General features: G+C 44.6%; 1 protein-coding gene across 17 annotated transcripts in view; it reads right to left on the bottom strand.

Annotated features, from left to right (window-relative positions):
- Positions 1 to 18,196, bottom strand: part of LOC105496374 (protein tyrosine phosphatase receptor type T) — a 1,121,698-nt gene that overhangs the window by 184,019 nt on the left and 919,483 nt on the right. For 10 of the 17 annotated variants that reach the window (XR_011613330.1, XM_071079282.1, XM_071079290.1 and 7 more), the window contains exon 14: positions 10,111 to 10,167. The exons of the other annotated variants lie outside the window; for them this stretch is intronic. Coding sequence is in view for 9 of the 10 variants with exons in the window: in XM_071079282.1 (XP_070935383.1) it covers positions 10,111 to 10,167 (57 nt within the window). In the remaining variant the exon portion in view is untranslated. The remainder of the gene's footprint in view (positions 1 to 10,110; positions 10,168 to 18,196) is intronic. 17 annotated transcript variants of the gene reach the window in all.

The following is an 18,196-nucleotide window of genomic DNA, read 5'->3' as shown; positions in this document are numbered from 1 at the left end:
TGTGAAGCTCAGAGCAGTCCCAGGGCAGCAATGGGACAAAGAGAGGCTTCTCAGGAGCAGCCAATGTAGAGCAAATCAGGGACAGTATGCAGGTCATGTAATCCCAGGACACTGAGAACAGGTTACCACAGCCTGGCTTGTGAAACAAAGCCCAGGGCAGGGCATGACCAGCAGCAGATGCTGAGACTATTCAAAGGGAGAAACTACACCAAGAAAGGAAGGGTCAGAACCAGAGTGGAGACCTGTCTGGGCCAAATGTAGAATATGGTCAACAAGGGGATCTCACAGGGGAGATGGGATGAGCCAAAGGGATTCTCTAGATGGCAGCTCTTGGCCAAGGTTTTCTTGAGGTCTGTCCACTTTAAAAGCACAGCCCTTGAAGCTCAACCACTGCCCACTGGCCAGTGCTCAGGATCACTGCATTTCTAAGTGCATTCATTTCCCAGGGCTGTTGTTACAAATGACCACAACCCGAGTGGTTTAACGACAGAAATTTATTCTCTCACAATTCTGGAATCCAACAGTCCCAAAACAAGGTAACAGCATGGCCATGCTCCTTCTGAGACTGTGGTAGAACTCTTCTTTGCTTCTTCCTAGCTTCTGTTAGTGGTTGGCAATGCTTGGTGTTCCCTGGTTTATAGATGCATCAATCCAATCTCTACCCCTGTTGTCAATGACTTTCTCCCTATGAGTCTGTATTTACATGATGTTTTTCTCTTCTTATAATGACACCAGGCATATTGGATTAGGGTCCACCCTTCTGACTTTAAACTAATTACATTTGCAAAGATACTGTTTTTAAATAAGGTTCCATTCACAGGTACTGGGGTTATTACTTCAACATATCTTTTTGGGGAACACAATTCAAATTCTAAGACCAGGTGAAGCTGAGTCATGACCCACACAGCCTGGGGATGGGCTACAAGCAGGAGCAGGAGCTTCGCATTTCACTAAATGAAATGCAAACTCTAACAGGGTTCACAGCCAAATGGACAGACAGCATGTGGGAAGAGGAATGGGAGCTCCTGCTTGGTTGTGGACTGAGCAGAACACAAGGCTTCTGGAAGGACAATATGTCTAGGCTTCCTTTGTCTGAACTGCATAGCAGGGTGCACCAGAGGCCGAGGTTCCCCCAGGCTCATACTCAGAAATATAATTCAATTCTTTCCAACCAACCCTGGCCAAATGGATCCCCTAACGGGTGACTGTATTACCTGACTTAGAGGGGCAAGAAAGGGGAGGAGAAGGAAAGATCTGCCCATCTGGGGCAGCTCTGTCCAGATTACACCTCTGCAACATGCAGCTTGCAGCTAGCATCAGAGTGCCTGGAAAGGAGAGAAGGGGCACGGGAGGAAGCAGGCAATCTATAGGAAGGATTAGTGGGAGCGTGAGCAGGATCAGACAGAGGAGCCAGTAAACACGCAGCACGGAATTTCAGATTAGTGCAACTAATCCAAGCAACGGTAATAAAATGAGCAGCAGCGAGCATGGCATTGATTGTTGAGATTCCAGCCAAATCCACCATGAACATGTTTTCTTGCTTCTAGCCTTTGCCCCTTGGCTTTTGAAAGCAGAAACACTGAATCACTGTGTTCTGTATTAAAAGCTGATCTGTTCACCTCCCCCAAAGGATGGATGGAAAAGCATCTCTGCTCTTAGTGGGAGGTGAGAAGGGTAGAAGAAGTGGCCAGTGTGGTTGTAGTAGATGTCACTTGCCACACCGGCACAGTCAGAGTCCTAAGACAGGGTCTTCCCTATGACTGCCCATGATTCCTGCCCCCAGCCCGACCTCTCCTGGGCCAACACCATGCGATCCCAGGCCAGACGCTGGGCTCAGCAAGACCTGTCCCAGCAGATTTGGGGGAGCTCCAGACAAGGACTCTGAAGACTCAGTCTCCAGGAAGTTTGGCAGGTGAGTCTGCATGGAATTCAAATACTGGATTGAAAACTAGTGACTCACAATTAGCCTAACAAAATGGTACAAAGTGAGTAGAGTGAGGTGCTTGAACCATCACAGGCTGGAGGCAGAAATGGGGAAGGGGTGAGTATACCATGCCTGGCACATGCTCCATCAGTATCAGCCATCTGCTCACTTATTAAATCATTCACGCATGGGGCCAAATGAATGAGCACTACAATGTGTGCTAGGCACAGCAAAAGAGTTGATAGAAACCAAACAGCTCCAACAAAACATGCTTATACCTTGAACGTATGCCATGTTCAATAGAAAACTTTGCTTAGGGCTGGGGGAGGAGGTTGCAGTTCTTTGTGCCAACTGGCCCAGCCAGTTGACTATCTCTGGGTGCAATCTGGAGATAATGGGGACAAGTTAAGGTTTTGCAGAGATCAAACTGTCTGAACTTGATCATAGAGGATGAGTAAGGCAAACCATGGAGGGAGAACATCTCAGCAAAGAGAGGAGAGTGTGAGAAGGCAAGTACCACTCACATGATCCATTTGAATGGGGTACAGGATGCTGAGGAGGAAATAAAATTGGAGAGATAAAAAAGGGATAGGGACTAAATGGTAAATGGCCTTTGATTCAGGCTAGTTATCCCAAAGCACAAACAGAGCCCTGGGAGCATTTTAATCAGGATTAGACTCTTTTTTTTTTTGAGTCTGGGTCTTGCTTTGTCACCCAGGCTGGAGTGCAGTGGCATGAACACGCTCACTTCAGCCTCAACCTCCTGGGCTCAGGCGATCCTCTGACCTCAGCTAGGGCCACTGGCATGTTCAGGGGCCACAGGCATGTGCTGCCATGCCTGGCTTTTTTTTTTTTTTTTTTTTTGAGACGGAGTCTTGCTCTGTCACACAGGCTGGAGTGCAGTGGTGTGATCTCGGCTCGCTGCATCCTCCACCTCCCAGGTTCAAGTGATTCTCCTGCCTGAGCCTCCTGAGTACATGGGATTACAGATGCATGCCACCACAACTGGCTAATTTTTGTATTTTTAGTAGAGACGGGGTTTCACCATGTTGGTCAGGCTGGTCTTGAGCTCCTGACCTCGTGATCTGCCCACCTCGGCCTCCCAAAGTGCTGGGATTATAGGCATGAGCCACGGCTCCTGGCCTTTTTTTTTTTTTTAATTTTACTTTTGTAGAGACATGGTCTCACTATGTTGCCTAGGCTGATCTCAAACTCCTGGGCTCAAACAATTCACTGACCTAAGCCTCCCAAAGTGCTGGGATTATGGGTATGAGCCACCGTACCTGGCCTGAATAATACTCTGTTTTAGATGATCACTCTGGCTTCAGTGGGAAGTAAATATTGGAAGGGGATTGATGTAAAGACATGGGGACCCCACTTTGGAATCTGTGACACTAACTTTATGAGTCCCAGACATGAGTTGTAGCAGTGAGGAAGAAGGAGACAGAGATTCAGGAGAAATTTCAGAGGCAGTATCTGTCAGATTTCGTGATAAATTGGATATTCAAGATGAGGAAAAAGAGAAGGCAAGGATGATGCTTGACTTCTGAATCTGAGTTTAATAGCAGTTTGAATGGAAGACTGGAGACTGACTTCTCCTTGCTTTAAAGAGAATATCCCAGGAGAGAAAAAGGTGCAGTGAGAGCCTCAGTCATATATGCTACCTGAATAGACATTTGTTTTGAAGAAGCACAAACATTAACAATCACCTCCTACAGAACACCCTACAGGGATATGACAACCTCTTCTGCATTAAGTCTTTTGATTCAGTGCGGAGACTGGCAACAGAAAAATGGCAGCTGGACTGATGTACCAATACCCTTGTGTCTGTCAAACTTTGAGCATCTGTTCTAAGACTGCTGATAAGGACAGTATCCTTATGCACTTGATCCAGGGCTCATCTCCTCCCCAATTCTGTAGTGTCAGCCTTCCAGCCATATGAGCAGTTGCCTAGAAGAGCTGAGGAGGGTCCTCTGCAATGATCAGCCTGGCTCCTGGATGTCACCTGCCCTCCTGGCTTCCAGCTGTAGCCCTGCCCCTAGTCTTCTGGCACAGCCCTGGCCTTTGTGCACTCCAGAACCAATCAAAGCACTGGTCAAGGGGAACTAGAGGATACCCAAGTCAAAGGCTCAGGGATATCCACATCCTTTCACCCATCTCAGCTCAGTCTTGCTCTTACTTTGGGTCACTGCAGGAGCTAGAGTTGCTGTGCTGCTGTGTCCAGCCATCCACCTTATATCCTAAAGCTTTGATGAGCCCTGATTCATGACTTCTATTTGGCACTTTAAGTGCCCCAGGCCTGAAGCCCTGATGGGCTCTTACCTATTTCCTCCATCACTCACATTTCTCAGGAACCACAGTTCTGGCCCAGTCACCAATTACAGTCTGGCCCAGATTCAGTCTGCCTGAATCTTAGCAATGGTCAGTTTGCCTGCTGCTCACTCTCTGGACCTCAATTTGCTCATCTGTAAGATGGGTTTAGGATCATAATAATGACTAAGATAATGAAGTTTCTTATCTCATGATTCTTCCCAATAACTGGTCATTATTAGTATTTCCATTTTGCAGATAAGAAAATGGGGAAACTTTGGGGCTCAAAGCCTCTCAGATGGTAAATTGTGTGGCTTCTGAGACTGTCCTGAACCATCCTGCCATGGGATTTCCCAGTGCTGGCTCAGAATAGGTGCTCTCCAATGTCTATGGGCACAGAGCATGGAGAGTACGATTACAGACTGTCTTGAGAGACCTGAGTTTGAATCCTAGTTTCATCATTTCAGAGTTGAGTGATTTTTAATCATCTGACCCTCAGTTTCCTCATCTGTAAACTGTGACTACTAACAGGTACTCTATTTGGCAGAGCTGCTGGGAAGTTTAAACGAATTAATGATGTGAAACTCAGCACATTCCACAGCATGTAGGAAGTATGTAACATATTTGCTGTTATATTTTTCTTTTCATCATCTTATTGGACATTCCCAATGCTGCTGTCTCTCAGAACTGCCCCCTCTCTCCTGGCAGGCTATGCCCCTGCCTCTGCTGCCGGTCTTCCGCCTCTCTCCACCAAGCATTTTCCCCTCATGGTCGCTGTTCAGGTTGGAGCTTCACCTGGTTCTCCTGCCTCTGGTTCCTGTTCTCACACCATCTGTCAACCCCTTCCACTGGGCACATGCTCCCTTGGAGGGTCACCGAGGCCTCACGGTGTCCAAGCTCACAGGGCCCAGGGCATGACCCTAGGGAGACTGCTGCCTTGCTTCATCACCTTCTCTTGGCCTAAACAACTTTGTCCCAAAGGCTCAAACTCCTTCTACCTGGGTCCAAGTGGAGCCGTCCCTGGGAAAGTTGCTTTAAGGGCAGTTGCGAAGCACTCCCAGAGAGTGTATGATGACCTGAATCCTGTCACTGTGCCAAGGCCCTGATTTAAAGAATTTCCAGGGAAATAATAGGAGAGAGTTTTAACATGAGGTGCACAGGAAATAAAGGAATAATAAGGGAAGTTGTATCCAATACCTGCTCAAACCTGGAGCTGGGTTAGGAGTGCATCCATTTCTTCTGTTAGCCCTCACCATGATTGGGCCTGGCTGTACAGGGACTCAACTTTACTATTTCATAAATGAAGAAGGTGAGGCTCAGAAAGGTGAAAGGCTGAGTGATAGGCTCAAGGTCCTTCAGTTTTTTTGTTTTTTTTTTTTCTTTCTGAGACAGAATCTTGCTCTGTCACCCAGGCTAGAGTGCAGTGGTGCGATCTCAGCTCACTGCAAGCTCCACCTCCCGGGTTCATGCCATTCTCCTGCCTCAGCCTCCCGAGTAGCTGGGAATACAGGCGCCTGCCACCACACCAGCTAATTTTTTGTGTTTTTGGTAGAGACGGGGTTTCACTGTGTTAGCCAGGATGGTCTCGATCTCCTGACCTTGTGATCCGCCCGCCTCGGCCTCCCAAAGTGCTGGGATTACAGGCGTGAGCCACCGCGCCCGGCCAAGTTCCCTCAGTTTTAAGGAATGGAGTTTGGGCTCCAGATGAGGGCTTGTCCCTTAGCCCTTCTCTCTGTAGAAAATTGACAATGGGCACTGGGCATGGCCAAGACAATGAAGTCAGATCTGCCCCTGAGGATGACCTGTAGCACAGCTACTGTGGCCTCCAGACTGAACACTGTCAGTCTCCTCTTGGGCTCAGAGGTCCAGGCCACCCCCTTGAGGCCTGGCTGAACTGCAGGAGGGATATGAGAAGAGGCCTTCTTTCTGCACTGGTGGGCCTGGGGAAGACTGAGTCCTCTTAATGTTAATTAACTGGTCACTTCTCTACTGCAGCCTCCAGTCAACTAACTGCAGAAAAATGCCCAATCCTGGCCAAAGAGGATTTTATCTTATTTCTCTCAATGGAAGCATCCCTGACCTCTACCCACTAGGTGACTATAGCCCCTCGCACCCAGTTGTGACAACCAAATAAATCTCCAGATTTTGCCAAACATCCCCTAGCCCCAGAGAGCAACAAGGAATAAAAGTAACTGAATATGAACCTCTTCTCTACACATACATTTCTATTCAGCAACTAGGGACAAAGATGACCCTAGATGTGTTACCTCTAGATCTGCGCTGCCCACAATGGTAGTCACGAAGACACATACTTAGAGCACTTGAAAAGTGTCTGGTGCAACTGAGGAACTGAATTTTAAAATTATTTTATTGAAGTGTTCTATGTGTAAAATACACACCAAATGTTAAAGACTTAGTACAAAAAAAGAATGTAAAATAGCTTTCATCTGTTGTTTTCTTTAATTCTGTTGCATATTATAATAATAATATTTTGGATATACCAGATGATTGTGAACTTAAGATAGGCGGGCTTAAGATTCTTGGAGTTTACAATGCTGCTGAGAAAGTGATACCTATTCAGTAGAGACTGTACTTTAAGTACTGGTGCAAACATTCTGCTTTTCACTTTCAGTACAGTATTCCATAAATTACATGAGCTACTCAATACTTTAATATAAAATAGGCTTTGTGTTAGATGATTTTGCCCGACTTTAGGCTAATGTAAGTGTTTTGAGCATGGCACATTTAAAGTAGGCTAGGTTAAGCTATGATGTTCTGCAGGTTAATTGTATTAAACGCATTTTCAACTTACAACATTTCCAACTTATGATACATTTATTGGGACATAACTCCATCATAAGTTGAGGAGCATCTGTATTGAGTTAAATACATTATATTATTAAAATTAACTTCACCTGTTTCTTTTTACTTTTCTCAAGTAACTAAGAAATTTAAAATTACATACAATATTCAAATTCTATTTCTATTAAACAATATGGCTCTGGAGGTTTATAACGGAGGATGATTTTTGTCTCCATGGCACATTTGGGAATGTCTAGAGATGTATTTGGTTGTTACAATTGGGATTGACATGCTGCTGGCATCTAATGGGGAGAGGCAGGGATGCCGCTAAGCATCCTACAGTGCACAGGACAGCACCCCTAACTCTGCCCCCAACAAAGAACTATCCGGCCCCACACATCAATGGTGCTGGGGTTGCACAATCTTGCCATAGAGCATGAATTCCTTGAAGGATAAGCCAATAAATCCAGAAGAGCTAAAGAACTAATTGGAGCTAGATGGGCAAAGAAGTTAAAGCTCTTACTTAGTTCTCATGATTAACTATGACTGTGGTTATTAATATTTCAATTTCTCCAAATAAAGATAATGAAGTCTGGAAAAGAAAAATAACTTATCCAGGATCACCAGACCAGAAGGTGGCATTGCTGAGAGCTGAACTCAGCCTCCATTCACTCTGAATGCCGGCCTATCCCTGCTACATAATGTGGTCCTGCAGCTCTCTGAGTTGGTGTTGATATGAAAAGAGGCTGCCTGTGCTTAAAGTCTAATATCCCCATCATTCAGACCTAGGCAGTTATTATTTACATCAGCCATTATTGCTACCAGGGATGAACATTAACAAAAACACCCTTTGAAAGGGATGGCACTCACAGGCACCTCGCCCATCAAATGAGGCTGAGAAACATGTGGAAATAAATGGATCACAATGAAATAAACCTGTCAGAGGAGGAACATTCAGATGCCTTAGAAGACAAGAAGTAAGAACAAAAGCACATGATATGGGATTCGCTCTGTTTAAAGAAAATATTATCTGACTGCTCGACTTGAATAGAGCCCAGAGAACAATGGCCCAGCAGAAACAGAGCAGCTTGCACACACTCTGGAGAAGTATTGTTTCTCTGTAAATTGGTGGTGTGCACAGTGGCGAGAGTCACTTTTCTCCCGCTGTCGATCTGCACACTCCCACGTGTCCATCTGTAACTCCTACCTCCCTTTGGGAAGGGCCTCTGATAAGGTAGGGCTGGGGACTGATTTCAGTAAAGACCTACTATGTGCAGTGACCGCACACAACATTCCTAGCATTTTCTAATGGAATTTTTAATATAACTGCATGAAGCACATCTGATAATTAGTTTTGCAAGTGAAATAAGGCTATGCAACTTGCTTAAGGTAATCTAACAGGGAGTGGCTGAGATGAAATTCCTGTAATGTTTGCAGTGACACACTGGAGTACAGGTGTCCATGGCAGTACAAAGGCAGAGACAAAACTCGCCCATAGTGGACACTGTTTAGGCTCAGTCCCAATCTCCTTTACTGGGCTGGTGTGACTACTCTCCAGGTGCTGTGGGTGCTGGCAGCAAATGGCTCACAAATACCTCCCTTCCAAGAGAAGTACCATTAGGCAAAAGGGAACCACTTCACCAGGATGTAATGCATTCCGAAGGCAGCCCACAGCCAGTGGCTGACCAACACCATGGTACAAATATTGGCCCCCTTGCCTCAAGGTGGGACCCACTCTTTAGTACATTTCCTGCTCCATACCTCCCCTTTTCCCGGGGTTCAGGCAGATGCAGGTCTCCACATCCTCCCTTAGCTTTGTTCTCTGCCGTATCTCATCCTCCTCCCTTTCTTCTGAGAACACTCTGCAATGAATAATTTGCACAAGAATCTCCATCTCAGTCTCAGTGTCCAGGGAACTCAACCTAAGACATTCACTAGCAGTGATGTCTCTGAGTTTGGGAAAGGGGGTGGACAGGAGTGAACTGTGAAGGTACTGGATGCCCAGACTCATGTCATCACTGCCTGCTGCACCTTCTTTTCCACCATGATAAAATGACCATTCAGGCATTAGCAGACCAGAGGCCATTGTCTGGGCAAGGACTTTAAGAGAGGTGACAGTTAAAGGTTTGAAATCTCCAAGAAACTTCCCACGGATTAAAAAGGCACCCTGCAATCAAGAGGTCTCTAGTTGGCTTGTCTTTTGAGTCCCACGATGGACGTCGACCTCTCACATGAGTGGCTCTGTGTCCTTTGAAGAATGGCACACATTCATGTGAAATGAGTTCCACCTATGGTGTACATGAGGAAAGGGGCTGGTATTTACTTCAAACAAATATAGACTCTGGACTGGGCATACCCATAGCAGCTCCTTTGACATTTATTATCTTGTTTAGTCTCAGAGGCCTCTGCATGTGTATAGTCTACAATGTAAATGGTGCCTTATAAGGGGTAGGTGGGATTATTCCTATTTAACAGATAGGAAAAGTCGGGCTGATATGGTATGAGTAAATTGTCAGGACAAATGGTAGACCTGAGATCATAGTGAGAGCTTCTCATTTCCTAGGCACAGAATTGTTACGTCAACTTTTTCCCAAACTTATATCACAGCTCAGCTGTCACTTCCCCTGTGAAGCACTCCCTTGGCTGCACATGAGTTTGTTTATTTTGAACACCATGTACCTTTCCTTTGTAACACCACTCAAAGTGGCAAATTTATTTGTGTAGGTTTTTGACCAGTGGCTGTTTCGTCTCCTGGAAAGACATTGGAACATATCGTCTTTTGCTCTTCATTGTACATCTCAGTGCCTAGAACAGTGCCTGGCACCCAGGAGGTACTTAGTAAGCATTAGTAGAATGAGTGAATAGGTGAGTGGACAGATGAGTGTATGCACAGAGGGATGGATGGATGGTTGGATGAATGAATGAATGTGTGGGTTGATGGGTGAATGGGTGGAGGGGTGAGTGGGTGGGTGGGGTGGAGGGACTGCTGGTTCCTCTCTGGTGCACCTGGCTTGGAGGACCCACTAAGCATGGGCAACTCTCCCCTCCCACCCGCCCAGGGCTCTGGTGATCACCTGTGGTGAGGAGGCAGAGTGGAGTCCCCGGGGTCACCTGGGCGCTGCCCATTGGTGCTGACCACAAGGAAGCCAGTCCCCAGGCAGCATGCAGAAGAGAAGGAGAGAAAGAAACACACATGAAAACGTGCGGCACGGTGAACAAAACTGCAATTCTTGTGGCTCTGAAGAGCTCACACTAAATAGCAAAAGAACATCATGATTTAACAAAACAGGGCCTGAAATAGATTTTAAAAAAATGAAACAAAAGTAAGAGGCACCACTTATCAAGCACCCACGACATGCCAGGTACTTTTGTGGGCGCCTCACATATAATGTTTCTAAGACTTAGAATAACCCAGAAAGGTCAGTATGATTATAAATAAATCTGTCATTTTTCCACCGAAACTACTTCTCCGTTAGACTTCCCTTTCTGCATAAATGGTGCCACCATCCACGTAGCTTCTCAGTCTAGACATATGGGAGCCCTCCTTTTTTCTGATGTCCCTCTTAGAATCAATCACAATGCTTTATTAATTCTACCCCAGAAAAGCTCTTGAAGCTGCTTCCTTCTCTTTAATTTCATTCTCACTTTGTTCAAGCCACCCTTGTGTTTCACGTGGATTATTTAAGCAGCCTCCCGTCTGGTCTTTCTGCCTCTGGTCTTGTTCCCCTTCAGTCTTAGTCTCCATCCTTCAGTTGAAATACATCAGTGCTGCCTTGTTGTCCGCAAGGTAAACTTCAAACCACTTCACCCAGCTCACAGGCCCTCCATGATGAATCTCCTGCCCACCCCTCTGGTCTTGTCTCTCTCCACTACCACTGCCCACCCTGTCCCAAGCACAATAAACAACTTTCCATTATCAACAGCTCCCCTTCCCCCACCGTCTTGTATGTAATGAGTCACTTTGCATGGGATATACTCCCTCCTGCTTCTTCACCTGGCTGACAACTGCTCATCCATCAGGTGTCAGTTTAGAACCCGTTACCTCTAGGGAGTCTTTATTTAGTATGTCAGTGACTCTGGGACACATGCCCCTTCTTGTCTTCCCATAACACCCTCATCTTCCCTTCTTATTGCAATAACATCACTGTATTAGAAGTGGATGCCTTCTCTTAAATCCGTAGTCTCCCTGAAAGCAGACATGGTGTTCCATTTATGAGTGTACTCATGTGGACTTGCATTGTGCCTGACACATAGTAGGTACTCAGTGAATATTTGTTGAATAAATGAATGAATGAATGAAGAAATGTTGAATCATAGAATCTGTAAAACTTGTTCAAGGTCGCAAACTGGTAGAGGTTGTATTCAAACCCTGGTTTGTCTGGCTTTAATGTTCCTGTCCTTTCAAATCCACCCCTCACCTCTCTAAAGAAAATCATACAAAAGGTTGAAAGGTGTTTTAGGCTTGTCCAGAGACTGCAGCTTTCTTCAGTGGTCCGTCAACAAAACTGCAGGAAGTTCTTATGCAAAATTGAGAGAGTAGAGTATTCCAGACCAACTGATAAACAGAAAATACATAATTTCAAAAATAACACAGATGGAAAACTTGATCAACAGCCATGAAATACTATAAAATTTAACCACCAGTAAATAGTTATCATAATACTTCTCCCTTAAAAAAATGAAAAGTTTTGATATTTTAAAAGCACAATCTAAGTCAGGGGTCAGCAAACTATGACCTGTGGGCCAAATCTGGGCCCCCACTCCCTGTTTTCTGTGCAGCCATGAGCTATAAATGCTTTTTACATTTTCCTAATGGTTGGGAAAAAATGGAAGAGGAGTAATATTTTGTGACACATGGAAATTATATAAAATGCAAATTTCAGTGTCCATAAACAAAGTTTTATTGGAACACAGCTGCACTCATTCTTATACATATTCTTATACTTATGGTTGCTTTGGAGCTACAATGACAAACTTTAGTAGTTGTGACAGAGACCATAAGGCCTGCAAAGCTGAAAATATTTACTATCTGTCCTTTTACAGCAGAGTTTGCTAACTCCTGTTCTAAGTAGCTATTTTTTAGTTTTTTTTTTTTTTATTTTAAACCCCTATGCTCTGAGGTAGGCAAGACAAGGACTGTCACCCTCACATGCCGGTAAAAGAAATGGAAGCCTTGAGAGAAGAGATGACTTACATGTTCCCACTTGGCCCCCTTCAGCAGCCTCTTAAGTGCTCTCCCTTTCTGTAGTCTTCTCCTTGCCTTAGTCCTCCTTCTCTGATGCATTTTCTAAACTATAACTAGGGTGTCCTTCCCCAAAAAGGCAGTCTGCTTAAGTACCTCCAGAAGTTCCACTATCTAAAGACAATGCTTTTACATGCACATACACACACACACACACACACACACACACACACACACACACACACAGTGGGGCTACACAGAGTCCTGGGTGGCCCCTGATCACTCCTAACCTCATCTGGTCACACTGGCCTGCTAGTCATCATTCCTTTGCCTTGTCCCATTTAAATTCAGTGGCATGCTCTCTTGCCTTCAGTGATTTGCATACCTACTCCCTTGGCTTACTTGACTTGCTTTCCAACCTTGTTCAACACGGTAATTGTCACTCTTCTTTCAAACCTTATCTTAGTGATCATGCATTCTGAAATAGGATACCCTAAGTTGATTTATGTCTCCCTTCTTGCCCACCAGGGACATCCTGATTTTGCATTGACCACAGCCCTTATTGGACTTATATTTATTGGTTAGTTTTCCCATGAGCTACTATTTGTTGAGTGTTTCTTATGAGCCAGGTATCATATTAAGTACTTTTGATACATTTGCTCATGAAATTCTTACATTAGCCCTGTGAAGTAAGTGATATTACTTATTTATTTATTTATTTTTGAGAAGGGGTTTCATGCTTGTTGCCCAGGCTGGAGCTCAATGGCATGATCTCGGCTCACGGCAACCTCTACCTCTCAGGTTCAAGCGATTCTCCTGCCTCAGCCTCCCGAGTAGCTGAGATTACAGGCATGCGCCACCATGCCAAGCTAATTTTGTATTTTTAGTAGAGACAGGGCTTCTCCTGTTGGTCAGGCTGGTCTCGAACTCCTGTCCTCAGGTGATCCACCTGCCTCGGTCTTCCAAAGTGCTGGGATTACAGGTGTGAGCCACTGCACCTGGCCGTAAGTGGTGTTATTGTCATTGGTTTATAGGTGGGGAAACAGAGACACAGAGTAGTTTAGTACCTTTTCCTACCTAGAATCAAACACCATCCAAATCTAAAGATGATGTTTTCAACCACTAGGGAATGTGGGATTACATATTAATACTAAGTTGTACTCAATACATGCTTACTGAAAAGTAAATGAATACATGAAAGTCTGATTTGGTATTTTTCACTCAATAGCTGTGTCATTTGGAAAAATTACATACATTTCTAAATTTTAGTTTCTCCACTTGTAAAGTGGAGGTAATAATTATCTCATGAAGTCATTTTGAGGATCAAATGGAAAAGAGTTAAAGCCTTAGTTGGGTTGGTAGGCCTAGAGGAGGTGCCTCCCCACTCCACCCTCTGGGTCTACAACCCATGCTGTGCAGAGCAGTAATGCTGAGCTCCCTGGGGTAGGAACAGAGGGACAGCTGGATAAGTGCAGGAAGGGGGAGAGATTTTTCTAGTTGGTAGGCAGCATATAGTGGGATGGATCATGGATCTCAGCAAAACACAAAAGGAGGTAGAAACAGAAAAAGGTCCTATTTACGTATATGGTTCTAGAGATGTCTCATGTTTACCAGTGTCTGGTCCATCTCTCTTTGGGCACAGGAAAGAGTTCCAGTCAACTTACAGTTGTGCTGTTATCATATGACTAACTCTCATCAAGGCCATGTAAGTGGAAGTGGCGTGAGTCATTTCCAAGTGACATATTTAAGATCCAAGTTACCACTTCCATGCTTTCTCTTCCCCTGCTGAGGGGTTCTTTGAGACCACATATAATCTAGATGGCATAGCAACAAATATGCCTTTGTGGTATTAAGCTCCTGGGAGTTGGGTATTAGCTTGTCATGGCAGCAAAGCCTAGCCTAGCCTGACTAATCCGGTTGGAGAAGAGGTAGAGGTCTCTTGCTTTCTCCTGTATCACCTGGTCCCCTGACCACATCAGGTTTTACTTGAGGATTCATTACCCTTCTCTCTTTACTGTTTCCAGGCCCTGTTCAGTGTGTGTGTGTGTGTGTGTGTGTGTGTGTGTGTGTGTGTGTGTGTGTGTGTGTGTGTGTGTATGTCAGCCTGCAAAGAAGGAGCTCAGAATGCTGAATGCCTCAGACTTCCCTTCTGACTCTTGTCCCTTCTAAAGCAATCATTGTTGAGTGCAGAGAGATGCTGCTGGGCTGCAGATGGCCCTGGAGCAGACAACCCTGAAGACAAACTAATTTCTCGGTTTATTAGCTTCAATATGTTGTAGAAGTGAAGAAAGTCGAGGATTTCTTGGGCCACCTCACCTTCTGCTCCAGGACTTAGCTTGAATACTCCTGGAGACAGGCCAAAGACCATCACATGCTAAATATTCTATTATCAATTATTACTAGAAAAGATACATGGGAAGAGGTTAACAAATAGGTAGGACACAGAGCATCCTGTCAGTGGTCCAGGAATCTCACCTGTCTATGGTATTAATAAGATTCGAAGTGGTACGATGGAATCAGATCTGATTTCCAATTCAGAGGAAAGTTGAGTTCTTTATTTAACCCTTTGAGCCTATTTGGCCCATCGTTAAGTAATAACGATTACCGCTATTTATTTAGTGTGTCCTAAGTGCCAGGTTTTACTTCTATCATCACACTGCAGCCTTGTGTCAGCACACAAAGCCCTGTGACTGGCACACAATAGGTGGTTAATTTTTGCAATCCCCTTTTAATCCCCCTTCAAACATTACATTGAGATCCCATCAATGGGGTTTAAAATCTCCAATGAGCTTTGTTCTCTTTATTTATAACCTCTGTCTCCTGCCTACCCCAAATGTGTTCCTTCCCTGACTCCCAATTGTAAAAGTCCCCATTTTCCCTTTAGAAGATGCAACTGCTTTGCAATAACAGACTTGTGATCAAGTCAGCTCAGGTATCTCAGATCTTGAGTAGATAATTCTTATTTCTAATTGAGAAAGATGGATTGGAACTCCCAAGGTACATGCTTGAATGGCAAGAGTTAGTCCTCACTTGTTTTTCTGAACTCTGTCACACCAGCTGTTGTCTTCCTGAGTGGGGTGTGGAAGTGGGGTATGGAAAGGGTGTGTGTGGTGGGGGAAGTTCGAGCACATCTAGAGAGTAGCTAAGAGGGAAAGCAAAAGGTGAGAGAGATGTGCCAGCTGTTGTAGCAAGAAAAATATTAAAGAAAGGGTTGGGATATTTAAAGGTCATCTGTAGGCTATTTTATGTGTACTTGTGAGATAGTTCTCTTCCTCCAGCTTTTTGCAAAACCTTTAGGAAAATCCGTATTTTTCCATTGACATTTTAGGACCTAGAAGACAGTGGGTGAGAGCAAAGGGGGACACAAGTCAAGAAGAACTTGTTACACTCACGTAACTCTGAGGGTCCCAATCCTGGAAAATGTATCTCATGGGACTCAGCTTGGGAAGAATAGCATTGCCCTGCCCAAACCCTCCAGCCACACAGTCTGAGCTTTTACCTCCAAAAGTTTGACAAGATGTATAAAGACTGAACAACAATCAAGAGTTTTCCAACAGACTATCTCACTGGAGTCTTTCCTCTCAAAAGTGATTCCCCATTATGGCCCCTACCCTGGTTGCTCTAGCTAGATTTGGACATGCTGTGCTCCTGGGTCCCTCCCAAAATTGCTGGGCAGGTGATGAAGAAAGGACAGTGTCACAGTCAAGGCTAGAAAAGGGATGACCACAATCCTATACATGTCCATAAAAGAATACTGTTGCTGTGCAGGATCTCATCTAGAGACAACAACCTATCAATGGAAAGGTCAAGTACTGAAAAGCGAGGCCAACATCACTCCTGTCCCCTCTCAGTTTCTTCACTTTGGATCTGGCCAGTATCCATTTGACAAATGGCTGATTTGTAGAAATGTACAAGCAGTGACTAGAGTCTGGGCTTTGGCTTTTTCCTTAGAGAACCGAAGAGAGGATCTGTGCTGAGTAGGTCTGGGTCTCCAAGTCCCACATTAGAGACTCAGAAAGTAAGGAAGAAAAAAAGAAGGACACATACATATATATAAAATATATTATATATATAATTATATATTATGTTCTTGAATACTCGGTAGAAAGGACTACTGATCTCAGGCTTAAAAGTGAAGGGACAGATTTGTAGATTTTAACTGACTTGTCCAAAGTCTAACAGCTAAATTTTGGGGGGGGGGACAGGATTTGAATCCAGGTGTTTCTAGTTTCCAATTATTCCATGCAACCTCTCAAGGAAGCTTTTTGTATAAAACAGAATCTTCCACATAGGCTTGTATCAATGGGAGTGGGCATTGCCTGCTGATAGCAGAGGATTCTCACACCACCTGTGGCTGTGATTCTGTGGATAAACAAGGCATGGACACATCACTGCTCCTCTGGGCCTCAGTCTTAGCATCTGTAAAATGAGAGCATCTCACTGAAAAATGGCTATGTAGTGTCCCTGCTGGTCCCTGCAGGAGTGAGAATTCATTATGGAGAGAGGAGAGGAAAACGTCGGTGAAATGCTTTACCTCAGGCTTAGCTCTTATGAAAAGAAGGCATATTTACAAAAGACCAGCGCCCAAACCTCTTGCCTATCACTGTTGGAACAATGGCGTTAGTCCATAGCTGCTACCAAGCAGAACAAAACTACTGGTGACACTGGCCCCTCATCCCATGCTTCATTATTCTGGAGTTCAGCTTTCAGCACCCACTCCAAGGGGGTTGTTTTAATGGGATCGTTAGAGAGTGTTTACTAGATTAAAACTGTGGCTGTCTTCTGCAAAGCAACTCTGCAAATGGCTTTATGGGTTTCCGGGTTTATTTTGTCTCAATGACTCGGCTCAGTTTGCAAATCAAATCAAAGCTGATTTTTCTAACTGCCACTCGGGCGCACCCAGCGGGAGTCTGCAGAGCCAGCTGTGTTCCCTTGACGGCTGGCGCCAGAGACAAGACAGGAGTGCTGCTGCCTGCTGGCAGCCAGAGTGGTTCCACCCAATGGAAAGAAGCAAGCATGCACCTTCCTGACCCTAACCAAGGCAGGAGGAACAGGTCAGAGGAAGCAAATGTCATTTTCTGGAAGGAGAAATGGTAGACAGAATCCATTTGACTTCAAGAACTGATGGGCAGGAAAATAATAGGGAGCCAGTCTGGACTCATAACACAGAAGCCCTCTCAAACTGACGTGTCCAAAGTGTGAAGCAGCTCTATGGTGGGTAGAGAGATCCCTATCACGGCAGGAACAGAAACAGAGACTGGCTGGCCTTCTTGTTAGTGCGGATTACAGATCCCATAGTGGACCCTTTACCTCTGTCACTTTTACTCCTACCCTTTAAGAGAACAATCCCGACATGTAACTTGCATTTGAAAAAAATGAAGCCATGGAAGAATAATGACCTGTTAGTCATCCACTCATCTATCCATTTATCCATCCATCCATCCATCCACCCACCCATCCATTTGTTCATCCAATGCATTTCACTGAGTACCAGTATATGCTAAGATCTGGGAATAATACAACAGTGCTCAAAATAAGCACAGTCTTTGCACTTACGTCACTTAGAGTCTAGCAGGGAGATAGACATTAAACATGTAAGCAGACTATATATATATATATATATATATATATACACACACACACACACACACACACACACATATATGTATTTGTAAGTTGTGATGAGTGCTAGGAAGGAAAAGTACAGGGTTTAGTGAGAGTGGAAAATTAGGGATATACATTAAAATAGAGGTCAGGATGATCTTCTGAGGATATAAGGTTTAAGATGCCATCTTAAAGATACTTATCTGTTAAGATATTTATCTGCTAAGGAGACACATATGGAAGCCAAAGCATTTCAGAGAGAGAGCAAGATGAGCAAAGCCCTAAGCTTGGGAGGAGGTTGATGTGCCTGAAGAACTGAAAGAAGACCAGCATGCCAGAGTGTAATAGAATAATAAAAGGATAGAAGCTTAGAG

This window comes from Macaca nemestrina, chromosome 15 (genome assembly GCF_043159975.1).
Source record: "Macaca nemestrina isolate mMacNem1 chromosome 15, mMacNem.hap1, whole genome shotgun sequence".
NCBI lineage: Eukaryota > Metazoa > Chordata > Mammalia > Primates > Cercopithecidae > Macaca > Macaca nemestrina.
This window is presented reverse-complemented; position numbering and strand designations above follow the sequence as displayed.